The following is a 12228-nucleotide window of genomic DNA, read 5'->3' on the forward strand; positions in this document are numbered from 1 at the left end:
ATCCACCCCCCCAAAATTATAGTCACACTTTGAGTCCAGAGAGGCCAAAGGCACCCTGGGCAGTGAGAAGCTGGCATCCTCAGCGTGAGGATGCCTGTCCCCCACGCAGTCCAGTTGAGGAGCCGGGGGTCCTTGCCCCCAGGACCCAGCCCAGTTGAGGAGCCAGGGGTCCTCGCCCCTGGGACCCAGCCCATCCTCACATCCTCCGGCCTGTCCCGCTCCCCTCGGTGCCGGCTCGGCAGGTAACTCGATCCAGGTCAGCTGGCGGAGTATGAGGTAGCGTCTAGCTGAGCGTCATGGTATTTTATTAAGCCCGAAATGTGATCGCTACTGTTGTCACACTTTAGCGCCCCCAACAATCCCCTGGCAGATGAGAAAACCAGAGCCTTCCCTCATGCCTTTCCCCTGACGTCAGCGAAAGTGCAGGGAACCCTGCCCGGGGGCCCGAGAGCCTGGGTGACCCCCCGGAGCAGCTTTCAAGCCTGAGGGAAGGACCGGGGGCCACTGGGCAGTGTTTTTCCAATTTCAGGCAAAGCAATGGACTGGGGGAAATCTGCTATTAATTTCTCCTCGGTGCCTGGGTCTCGGAAGTCAGCACTGGCTTTTCAATACAGTCTTCGTTAACCTATTAGGATGGCGGGTCCTAGGATCCTTCCGTCTTGATGACATTGCTCTGGATCGGGGGTCTCAAACAAGGATGCTCACGGGGGCCCAAGTGAGGTAAAGTGAGGAAAACCCAGCAGAGGCTGTGGGGGAGTGGAGATGGAGCTTGAGGCTGTGGATGATCAGGACAGAGGCATGCAAGCCCTGCCTTGCCAGAGCATGTAAATTCTCAAAATAGCAGAAAATCTGGAGAGACGGAGAAAGAGGGAGAAGAAGGGAGAGAGAAGGGAGGAAGGGGAAGTGAGGGAGAGAGGCAGGGAGAGAGATAGCTGTTTTTCCAAAAAATGTTTTATTGTTTTAAGACAGTTTGGGCTAGATGAGATACATCTCCTGGCCAGCTCTCAAGCTCTTCCCTAACTGAACCTGTCAACACAGCAGTGAAATTGTCCACCCTGTTCCTTTGTCCCTCCAGAGCTGTGCTGTCCAGCGGAATTTTCTGCAGTGATGGAAACGTGCGCCATCCAGTATGGTAGCCACTGGCTCCATTTGGCTATGGAGCCCATGAAATAGACCTAAGGAACTGAATTTTCTATGGAACTTTTTAATTTATTTATTTATCTTGGATTGCACTGGGTCTCCACTGCTGCACATGAGCCTTCTCTAGTTGCAGCACGTGGGCTTCTCACTGCAGTGGCTTCTTTTGTTGCAAAGCCTGGGCTCCAGAGTACGTGGGCTCAGTAGTTGTGGCACACAGGCTTAGTTGCCCTGTGGCACGTGGGATCTTCCTGGAGCAGGGATCGAACCCTTGACCCCTGCATTGGCAGGCAGATGCTAAACCACTGGACCACCAGGGAAGTCCTCTATTTAATTCTAACTAACTATAAAGAACCACGTGTGGGGACTTCCCTGGTGGTCCAGTGGCTAAGTTTCTGTGCCTGCAATGCAGGGGCCCTGGGTTTGATCCCTGGTCAGGGAACTAGATCCCACATGCCACAATTAAAGACCCTGCATGCTGCAATGAAGATCAAAGATCCTGCATGCCCCAACTAAGACCCTGAGCAGCCAAATAAATAAAGTTAAATATTTAACAACAACAAAAAAAGAACCACGTGTGGCTGATTGCTACTGTATTAGATAACGTGATTATAGAACCTTTTCAGTCAGAGGTATGCCATCACAACTCTTTAGGAAAGAACACGCCGTCTCAGGGACAGGGATCAATTATACCACCAAGAGATTAGAATCCTGGGTGCATGGAAAGAACGGCGATGTGGAATCATACATAGAAACGGTTTAGGTGTCAGCCAGATGTCTGCTAGCTTGAAGAGTGGTCATTCATTGCCTCCCAGGTTTTTTTTTCCCACTACTACCCAAAGAGTCTCTCAGTCGGAGTCACCGCTGAGCGGCCGCCATGTCATTTGCCCTCTGGTCTGGCTGCCCTCTGCCCAGGGCTGACCCTAAGGAAGCCCCTGGGCGGACCTCCCTGCTGTTGCTGCCATCCAGGCGTGTCAGAGCGCACCACCCACCCCCAGGGACCTCAGACACACCAGGTCCCATGCCACAGGACCCCAAGTCCTGCTTCGCCACTGCCACAGAACTGTGGGCAAAGCAGGCCAGGGACTCTGGGCATAAACCTCTTCCCAAGCCAGAGGCTTCAGCAAACCCCCTCCAGTCCACAGCCCCGTGAGGAGGCTTGGAGGGGTCAGCGCCACACCACCCCTTCTTCTAGGTTCCGACCTTCATCCCCACAAAGCCGCCCAGGCTTCCCCAGGTACGACTGTCTCCACCCTGCCCCCTGTATCTCCATGACAACCAGGTTCCCTCTGTATATCTTTCACAAGTGATGGGAAGGTGGTTCCATTATCCCCCAGCAAAGCTCCTGTCCTCAAAGATGAATTCCAGCCTCCTCCTTGTGTAAAAAGAAATCTGCTCAAGATGTTGATAGCACCATTTTTTTCCCCAGCGTGTCTCCTCCTGTGAGGAGTCCAGGGATGTAACCACCAGTTTTTTTCTCAGAGGTCAAGCTCAGAGTTCCACGTGTGTCTTCTCTCTCTAACAGTCTTTACTAGGAGGTCTCTACGCCCTGAAATTGTCTTGCAAAAAAGCAAAACGTGGATGTTTACAAATCTTAACATAGTAATCAAAGCTAACATTTATGTAGCACCAGGCTTTTCTTCTCTCGTTAACCATGTAAGCAGGTTCTGTTGTTATCTCCATTTGCCAGTCTGACCTCTGAGGTTCAGGATGGCTGTGTCATGTGCTCAAGGTCACACAGCTAGGCAGTGGTTAGGTCCAGGATCCAAACCCAGGCGATCAGATTGCAGAGCCTGACTCTATAATCAGTACCATGGTGGCACGCACAGCACACATGATTTTTGCCTTATGGATCTTTCACCTGAATGTACTTTATGATGGAGGTGGAGCTCTTCACAGGATTGGTGGGATTTGCATGTGGCCTCCTTGGGGGCACTGGCATCATCCTTGCCTCTTGGTTGCCAACTGCAGAAAACCCCTCTCCACTCCCTAAACAGAAAAGTCCGTGTATTCCTTTCCTGTGACTGCTGTACAAATTACCACACACTTAGTGGCTTAAAACAACACCGCTCTAGAGGTCAAACGTCCAAAATCAATTTCACTGGGCAGAAGATGTCGGCAGAGCTCGTTTCTTCTGGAGGCTTTAAGGGGAGAAACTGTTTCTTTGCCTTTTTCGACTCCTGGCAGCTACCTGTATTTCTTGGCTTGTGGCCTCTTTCTCCACCTTCAATGCACCTCACTCCAGTTCTCTTCTCTGTCATCAAATAATACCCCTCTGCCTCTTACTTGCAAGGACCCTTGTAATTACATTCAGGATCCAACCAGCGTACTCTCCCCATGTCGAGATGGTTAACTTAATCACATCTACAGAGTTCCTTTTGCCCTGTGAGGTTCCTGGGATTAGGACATAACACATCTTGGGGGGGCTGCGGTTCAGCCTACTATAGTGGTCAGGGTGGCCTCCTCTCAGTTGCGGCGGGATAGAGCGAGTCATGTGATCGGACCTTATCCCTCTCTCCAGCTCCCAGACCTGCTTTCCTCTAACAGCCCCAGGCTTAACCCCACCATCCAGCAGCCCCAGGGAAAGGAGAGCTCCTCTTTCTCAAAAGTCCCAGGGCTGGTTCTCATTGGTCCATCTGAGACCACACCCTCATCTCTGAAGCAATCACTGTGGCCAGAGGACCCTGGGTCTCTGATTGGCTGAACCTGGGTCACGTGCCCACCAATGTCCTTCCCCTCCTCTCTGTCTTAACTGCCACGTGTTAAGGTATTTCTGCAGAGAACATGAATGGTGGCCGGCAGCTTGTTACTGGAATCCATTGAATGGCCAGTGCTTGAAAGGGTAACCTGGCACATAGCAGACATGAAGCTGCTCAGTCATGTGCGACTCTTTGCGACCCCATGGATGGTAGCCTACCAGGCTCCTCAGTCCGTGGAATTTTCCAGGCAAGAGTGCTGGAATGGGCCGTCATTCCTTCTCCAGGGGATCTTCCCCACCCGGGGATCAAACCCAGGTCTCCTGCATTGCAGACAGACAGACGCTTTACCCTCTGAGCCACCAGGGAAGCTCAAACTATATGCCTGGCACATAGTAAGTGCTCAATAAATAATGGTCACAGATGGTGGGACACAGAGGGGAACTTGGGCAGGGGGTATCTCCGGAAGCTAATGCTTGAAGAATACAAGGTTCACTAAGCAGATGAAAGCAGAGAGCCCTCCACACAGAGGAAGCACCTTGAACAAAGCAAAGGCTTCCACGGTATGGCCATGGTGACCGTAGGTCCTAGTGTACCTGGGGACAGAGGGAGATTGGATTGGTCCTATTTTGTGCCTGTCCTCCCAGTGTATTACTAATAGCAGCCCCCTTTACACTGCAAAACTGTCAGGGAGTGCATGATAAATTATACAGTCATTACCACCCCTTATAGCCAAGCAGCTCCTTCATAAGGAAACCAAAGGCAGAAGAGGATGAGACTTACCCAAGGTCACCCAACATTTAGTAGCAAAGTCTGGACTGGAATTCAAGACTCCTGACTCCCAGTCCAGTACTCCTTCACCCTCCAGCTTATGAAATCAGCTCTCAAAGCCTGCATCAGCTTCACTAGTCACATATCTCCCTTTTTCTCTTCTTGCCAAATTCTCCATAGGATTGTGACCAGATCCACGTGGACGATGTCTCATCTGATGACAATGGGCAAGATTTAAGGTAGGAATTCAGGGAATCAAAAATGCCCCTTCTGATTGCGAATCAAGCTCACCTATCACTGGGACGCAGAGAGGAGGCTGGTTATCAGTGAAGGGTGTGCCTGCCTCCACCATAACTGGGACTTGTTTCTCTGAACTCAAAAAGCACAGTCATGCCGCCGACCCTGCAGCTTCTTCCACATCATCTCAAATCACTGGAGCTGAGCTTCCCACAAATCCCCTGTAACTCTGCTTCTGCTGATCTCTTTGTGGGTCTTTTTTTGCCCTGCTAACTAAAGTAATCCATGCATGGGGGCACGGGTTCAGTCCCTGGTCAGGGAACTAAGATCCCGCAAGAATAAACTAATGCATGCATATTGTAAAAACTGTCATACACCACTCCTAATCTTGCCTCCCAGAATCACTACCATCAAGAGTTTAGTACACCTTTTTCCAAGGATTGACTGCACTCATTAACATATATATATATATATAATCTGATATAAGATCAACACAGTCAACACTCAAAAATATTTCTTGAATGAATAAATGGTATGTTGGTTTTCTAGGAAAATCACTCCAAGGACATGAATTCCGGAAATAAGGTCCCCAACTGCTCAAAATGAGACAGCTTTCTGAAGAATGTGGCTGAGGAATGTTCCAAGCCTGCCCACTATAAAAACAAAACCCTTGTTAATCTGTGCTTATCAAAATGATCACTATTCAGCACCTCTCGGCCCATCAAAAGTATTGTGAGACCAAAACGATGTTTTGCTTGTGGGCCGTTTGTGGTAATTTTGCTTAGCATTGGCTTCTGAGGTGTGTCTTCCAACTTACTCCAAAAAAAAGAAATCAAAGTGTCTGTTACTGAGCCCTGCAAGTCTTTTCAAAGCCCAGCTCAATTAGAAGTGATTGGTAGGCATCGCCTGCTTTGCTTTAATTAGCCATTCAGAAAATCCTCTGCAGTCAGGCCTGGCCAGGACCAGGCTCCAGGGCCCGCCAGGACTGCTCAATTTATGGAGTAAATAAATCCCAGATCAAGGCTAATTGTGTCCTTTCCATGAAGTCATCCCTGGGAACCACTCTCCCTTTCAAAGCAATAAGCAACCAGCGTTCCATTTTTATCCTCTCTGCTGTAGTGGCTGGCTTGCATCGAAAGCGGTGCCCCTCTGAACCCTGACTCGAGCTAAGCTGTTGGGTACCAACTCACTTCAAGAATCCACAATCCAAGGGTGTTTTTTGCCCCTAGGAGCCAAATTCCCCATGTGTTCATTCAGGAAATATCTGTTAAGGACCTACTGTGTGCTAGGCATCAAACGCCTCCCCCCTTTTTTTCCCTCAGTTAATAGTAAAAACTGAGACTGCCCTGGTGGACCAATAGTTAAGACTCTCTGCTTCCAAGGCAGGGATCACAGGTTTGATCCCTGGCTGGGGAGCTAAGATCCCACGTGCCACAAAGGTGGCCAAAAAATAATTAATTAAAAACAAACAAACAAACAGTGAAAAGAAACAGCGGCACCGTCCTTATCTTGCACCGTGCCCTGCTCCAGATGCTTCACATGGCTCACCTCATTGCACCTTCACAGCAGTTAGGGAAAAGTGGCTCTTACCACCCTCGTTTTACACGGGAACAGGAGGTGCAGAGAGGTCAAGTAACTTGCCCAACCTGACACAGCTGGTAAGTGCGGGAGGCAGGATTCATGGACACCCTGCCCTGCCCTCCACCTCTTGGCAGCACATCCAGCCATCTCCCCAGGGTGTCCGCTGAGTTTTAAGTCAGCGTTTTTCAATAAATCCTCTAGCCTTTCTGCACTACCCAGGGAGGGGCTACTGGTGGCTACCCATCCCAGAGCTGACACCTGCCTCTCCCGGAGGCTCTCGGGTTAACCCGCCACCGCTGCTCTGTGTAGCACATTCTCTCCTCTGAGCGGTCCCTGCGATACCAAGGGAGCTTCCCCAGCGGGTCTGAGGCGGTGGATACTGGTCCGGGAAGTCGCACATGCGCGGTACCATCTCCCGTGAGTACCCAGGAGGTCGTGCCTGAGCTCCACTTCTCCAGGGATCCAGAGAGTTTGAAAAAGGAGAAGAAGCCACTTTTGAAAAGGAGGAACGTTAGGGTGAATGGGTGCTCCAGCACCCAAGTTCACCGCCACTCAACCAGGGCCACAGATGGCTCTACAGTCACACAGACGCCCTCTGTGCCTGCCCAGCGGCTCCTCGTTGGAGGCTGCGGTGCTCAGACCACTGGATGGGAAGTGGTCTGAAGCTGTTCTTCCATAGACTCTTAAAAAAAAAAAAAAATGGAAAAGAAGTTGATAGAAATTAAGTGAAAAAACAAAATTCTCTAGCAAGATGAGAACCTTGACAGTACAGAGGAAGGAGTATGTGGCAATTTAAAGCATGGGTTCTTGGGGCATGATTCTCCTTAGTAACATTTGTATTTCAAACCTTATGAACATTCCTCTTATAATTTCTCTTCCTAAGGACATAGTCTTTGTGCTGTAATTTATCAAAATCCACTGACTTTCATAAAAAATACGTATTTTCCCAACATATGTAAAAAAAAAAAACTATAGTTGAATATCACTCATCAGGCTATTCATATCAGTGGTTTTAAATACTACTCCAAAATGTGAAACTTAAATTTCAGGAAAAAATGTCTTAATATTTTTTATAAAATATTGTGAAATATCCAAAATATTTTCCCTTTACTGTGTCAATTGAAAAGAACTCTTATAAAATTTCCTTTACTTGATAAAACTAATGAGTTAAAATTTTTTTTAAATCCAGAGTAAGAGTCCTTATATACAGCAAGCTATGTAATGATTTCCATTTAACATTAGACATAGTGGTGGTCACTCAGATAAGAAGTAACCTTGTATTTATCCAAACACCCAATAAAGCAAAATTCTCAGGTGGAAAAAGAAAAAGTGTCAGTTCTAGAAAAGAGGAGCCCTGATGGGATAAAGTCACATAGCCCCTTTCTCATCAGGTTAAGAATGTGCTCGAAAAAAAAAAAAAAAGAATGTGCTCGAAAAGTACCCAGCACAGTGAATACTCCTTACTAAATGGCTCTCTGTCCCTTTGATTAGATGTTGTCTGCTCCCTTTTACTAGTTGGGCTTATTTTATTTCTCTTTAGCCCCTGATCACCGCCACCCAAGGGAGGGGCTGAGAAAAAAGTGACAGCAACACCTCTGTGTGACAAACCCACCGGCATCTTTAGTGGGAAAGAGGAAGGATTCCATAATTTCACTTTCCAGTCCTCAGGAGAGATGGTCCCAGCTTGTGCAGGACTTCTGGGGCCAGAATCCATTGCGCCAGACCCGCTGGGGAGGCTCCCTTGCGGTTCAGGAACAGTGGGGAGGAGTCTGTGCTACACAGAGCAGCGGTGGGCGGGTTAACCCGAGAGCCTCTGGGAGATGCAGGTGTCAGCTCTGGGACCAGAGTCATGCAAACAAGTTGTTAGAACAGCCACATTTTATCTCCAGGCAGAAGACATTTTTTAGTAATGTTCTCAAGATCTCAGAAGTTACGATGTTAAATACCATGTTATCAAGCTAGTGGTCGAACAAGCTAATTACACACAATCTGTATTTTTCTTTTTTCTTTTTTTTTTGGTCATGCTACACAGCTTAGGAGATCTTAGTTCGCTGACCAGGGATTGAACCCACACCCTCAACAGTGAAAGCATGGAATCCTAACCACTGAACCACCAGGGAATTCCTCATCTATTTAAATCTGAGTAATTCAGTAAAAAGCAGAGCAGAGACTGTGATTACCCCTATTCAAATCTACCATCTCCAACTCACCACTTGCTGATATTATGACTTACTTGCTTCTAATCTTGTACACACTCACAAATGTCTGTGAAAAATGACCCAGGTGAATGTGTGTGTGTTTATGGCCATATGGGCAAGAATTTGTCTGAAGAACAGCTTGTGTCAGCCCATTGGTATCTCTGGGATTGTCCATCCAGCCTCCTCTGGAGAGAATCCCTGCGTCTGCAGCTGAGCCCTTTCACATTAAGGCACCCTGCTCAGTGTCCTCCTGGGCCGCCTGCCCCAGTGGTGAAATCTGATTTCAAATTTGAGGCATCACGTAAGGCATCTCTGTGGATCCTGCAAGGGTTTTGTTGTCGCCAGTTTGATATTCAGGCTGAGCCCCATGCACAGGAGAGAATGACCCAGCACTTCCCACTTCCAAATTCCCTTTTCTCTGTCGCAGCACTTGTGTTGAACTGGGGATACCTAGGGTACAATTCCCCAGTGTTGTTTCATTCCTAGTGCATCACATCTCCACCCTTAACCCATCACAGATAATCCAGAAACAACAAAATAATAGGAAGAGAAAAACGTCAGCCAGCTGCCCCCGCCGCCATTGAGAGGCCCTGGTACCACGCTGAACTGCTCCCCACACCACACCCAGGCTTTTTCTCTCTGAAGAGACCTTCACTGTGGAAGTTTTTGGTCCACATATTGCCTTGTGACGTCCCATGATTTTGCAGACCTGTACCAGGCTTCCGGTGGAGGGAAAGAAAATGGTGTTCCATGAGACCTGGGGTTTTCCTTCTCACGCTCTAGCTGCTGTAGGTGACAAATCGCCCACAGTTCCCCCTTCTGGTTCCCAGCTGGCACTCCTGTCATTAACTTCCTGTGATGCTCTGACATGTCCCCAGGGCATGCTTCATGCTGACGGAGGGTTCTATCTACAAAGTACCAGCAATCAACTCTGCCTGATTTTTTCTTTTTTTGGCTTCAGCGCTGTGCACAGGCTTTCTCCACTTGGGGCAAGCAGGGGCTACTCCTTGCAGAGCGCAGGCTTCTCACTGAGGTGGCTTCTCTTGTTGAGGAGCACAGGCTCTAGACTGCGGGCTCAGTAGTTGTGGCCTGGGGGGCTTAGCTGCTCTATAGCACATGGGATCTTCTGGGACCAGAGATTGAACCTGTGTCCCCCACACTGGCAAGTGGATTCCCAACCACTGGACCACCAGAGAAGTGTGACTCTGCCTAGTTTAAAAGATAAAATTAGCGTGGGGAATGCCTATGGAAAGACACAGAGATGCTCACAGCAGAGGAAGAAAGGGTTAGCCGCCAGGCCTTTCGAGGCATGTGAGGCAGGGCAGATTTGGGGATCAAAGTATCAAGAGCTCACTGGTATTTTCTTCTGGACTCTTCTCTTGGGGTGAACCGAGGCCAACCACTTTTTTGGAATTGCCTTTCCAGCTTCAGATTCCAAAGTGGGGGGAGAGAGGCTTTCCTTGGCTTGCACTGCATGCAGGGAACAGAATGACTGCCCCTCAAAAAAAGAAAAAAGGAAACAGAGATGTTCTTTGATACCAGAAGGAAAGAGAATGGATGCTGACTGGGCACGAGCACAGGATGCCACTGTTGTTTGGGAAGTTAATGAAAGCTCTGATCCTGCTTCTCCCAGAACGCAGATACTCAGAGCATCCTCACACGTTCGGGGACACAGGCAAACATAAGCCCACCCACGAGTCTCCTGGTGAGAAGCTCCCACCTCCCCGCAATAACGCTGTCTCTTCTCCCTCTGCCGTCTCCCCAGCACCTACAACTTCTCCGCCGATGGCTTCCACAGTTCGGCCCCGGGAGCCAACCTGTGCCTGGGCTCCGGCGTGCACGGCGGCGTGGACTGGATGAGGAAGCTGGCCTTCCGCTACCGGCGGGTGAAGGAGATGTACAACACCTACAAGAACAACGTCGGCGGTGAGTGGGCCGGGGAGAGGGCGCTCGGAGGGTCTGCCTGCCTGGGCCCCGGGCGCACCCCTGGACCGAAGGGAATTCATCAAGAGTGGATGCTGTCACTCACATCCCACCTGCGCAGCGCCAGGCTCCGAGAGGCCCGCAGACCCTAGCTCACCCGGGGTGGCCCTCATGACGCCCTCTGGGAGAGGGCACTATGATCTCGTCACCCCCACTTTGGGTCTGGGGAAGCTGAGGAAGCGATGACATGTCCTGCCCGTGCATGATCACGCCTCCGGCCCTGCCGTGGTTCTCCACCTCTGGTCCTCGGACCAGCAGCATCAGGGTCACCGGGAGGCTCATTGGAAATGCAGATTCTCTGGCACCCACCTCAAACCTGTCAGATCGGCAGCTCTGGGGTGGGCCTGGCCCTCTGTATCTTGACTGGCCCTCCAGGTGATTCTGATGCTTGTTGAAAGCTTGAGGGCCACAGGCTTCAGCCCTTACTACTCAGATTGTGGCCCCTGGAGCAGCCACATGAGCATCACCTGGGAGCTGGTGAGAAATGTAGACGCCCAGGCCCCTCCCAAGGCAACTGAGTCAGATCTGTGTCTTTAATAAGATTCCCAGGTGATTCGTGAAAACACTGGTTCGCAAGCTTGGCTCATATTGGAACCCCCCGAGGAATTTCCCCTTCTGCTTTCCTTGGCCTGGCTGCCGCTTGGCTTTGGGACTTACTGAGTTCCCTGCGCAATTCTACTGTGCGGCCAAGTCGTGAAAGCCACCAGCTTCAGTGGCAGGAGAGCGTTGGTTTATCATACTGAACAAGAAACCTGGAAGGGGCTGGAGGCAGGGTGGGTTCACCAATGACCAGGCCCTTGATCAATATTTCTGGAATTCTCTAGGCCTTTGACTCTTAACAGGTGAGGCTGCTTCTTCCCCGGGAGGTACATGGGGATGTTTTTGATTATCACGATGTCTCTAACCAGCTACTGGCCGGTAAAGGGAATTAGATTTGAGTAGGTGGATAACAGAATCTGCCGTCTACACCTTGACCCCATTCCCGGAAAGAGTCGAGTCCCGGGAAGAATTCAGGGTCTCCAACTGGACAGAATCCACTTCTAGTCCCAGCGCGGCCACTTTCTAACTCCCTGAGCCTTAGTTTCTTAAGTCTGTGAAATGGGGATAAAAATAAATCTGCTTCCCTGGTGACTGAAAGGTTTGTTGTTAATGCGTACAAAAGGCAGGACTGTGCCTGGAATGCAGCAGGCACTCAGTAAACAGTAGCATTTATCACTGGTTCCTTTCAGTTTCGCTTTTAGATTCTTCTCTGTTTGCTTTCTGCGGGTAGAGCATCAGTCCTTCAGGACAGATTTTCTGCCTTGTCTGAGGCTGCAGTCCTGGCAACAGCGAATGTTTATTGAGCATTTCCTCCATGCGAGGCTCTATTATGAAGGCTTTTTTGTCTAATAGCTTTTTTGCTCTTCACAACACCTCTGTAACAACTTTCTTTTAAATAATTTTTCTATTATTTCTTTTGGCCTGTGCTGGGTCTTCGTTGCTGCACGGGCTTTTTCTCTAGTTGCAGAGAGCAGGGGGCAGCTCTCGAGTTGTGATGCAGGGGCTTCTCACGGCAGTGGCTTCTGTTGCAGAGCACCAGCTCTAGGGCATGTGGGCTTCAGTAGCTGCGGCTCCCAGCCTCTCGA

General features: G+C 49.6%; 1 protein-coding gene across 1 annotated transcript in view; it reads left to right on the forward strand.

Annotated features, from left to right (window-relative positions):
- The window catches only part of EYA2 (EYA transcriptional coactivator and phosphatase 2), a 178067-nt gene that overhangs the window by 149862 nt on the left and 15977 nt on the right, over nt 1-12228 (forward strand). The window contains exons 10-11 of the mRNA XM_010835055.1: nt 4785-4843; nt 10386-10546. Coding sequence (XP_010833357.1) covers nt 4785-4843; nt 10386-10546 — 220 coding nt within the window. The remainder of the gene's footprint in view (nt 1-4784; nt 4844-10385; nt 10547-12228) is intronic.

This window comes from Bison bison, unplaced genomic scaffold (assembly GCF_000754665.1).
Source record: "Bison bison bison isolate TAMUID 2011002044 unplaced genomic scaffold, Bison_UMD1.0 scf7180017864038, whole genome shotgun sequence".
In the NCBI taxonomy this organism is placed as follows: Eukaryota; Metazoa; Chordata; class Mammalia; order Artiodactyla; family Bovidae; genus Bison; species Bison bison.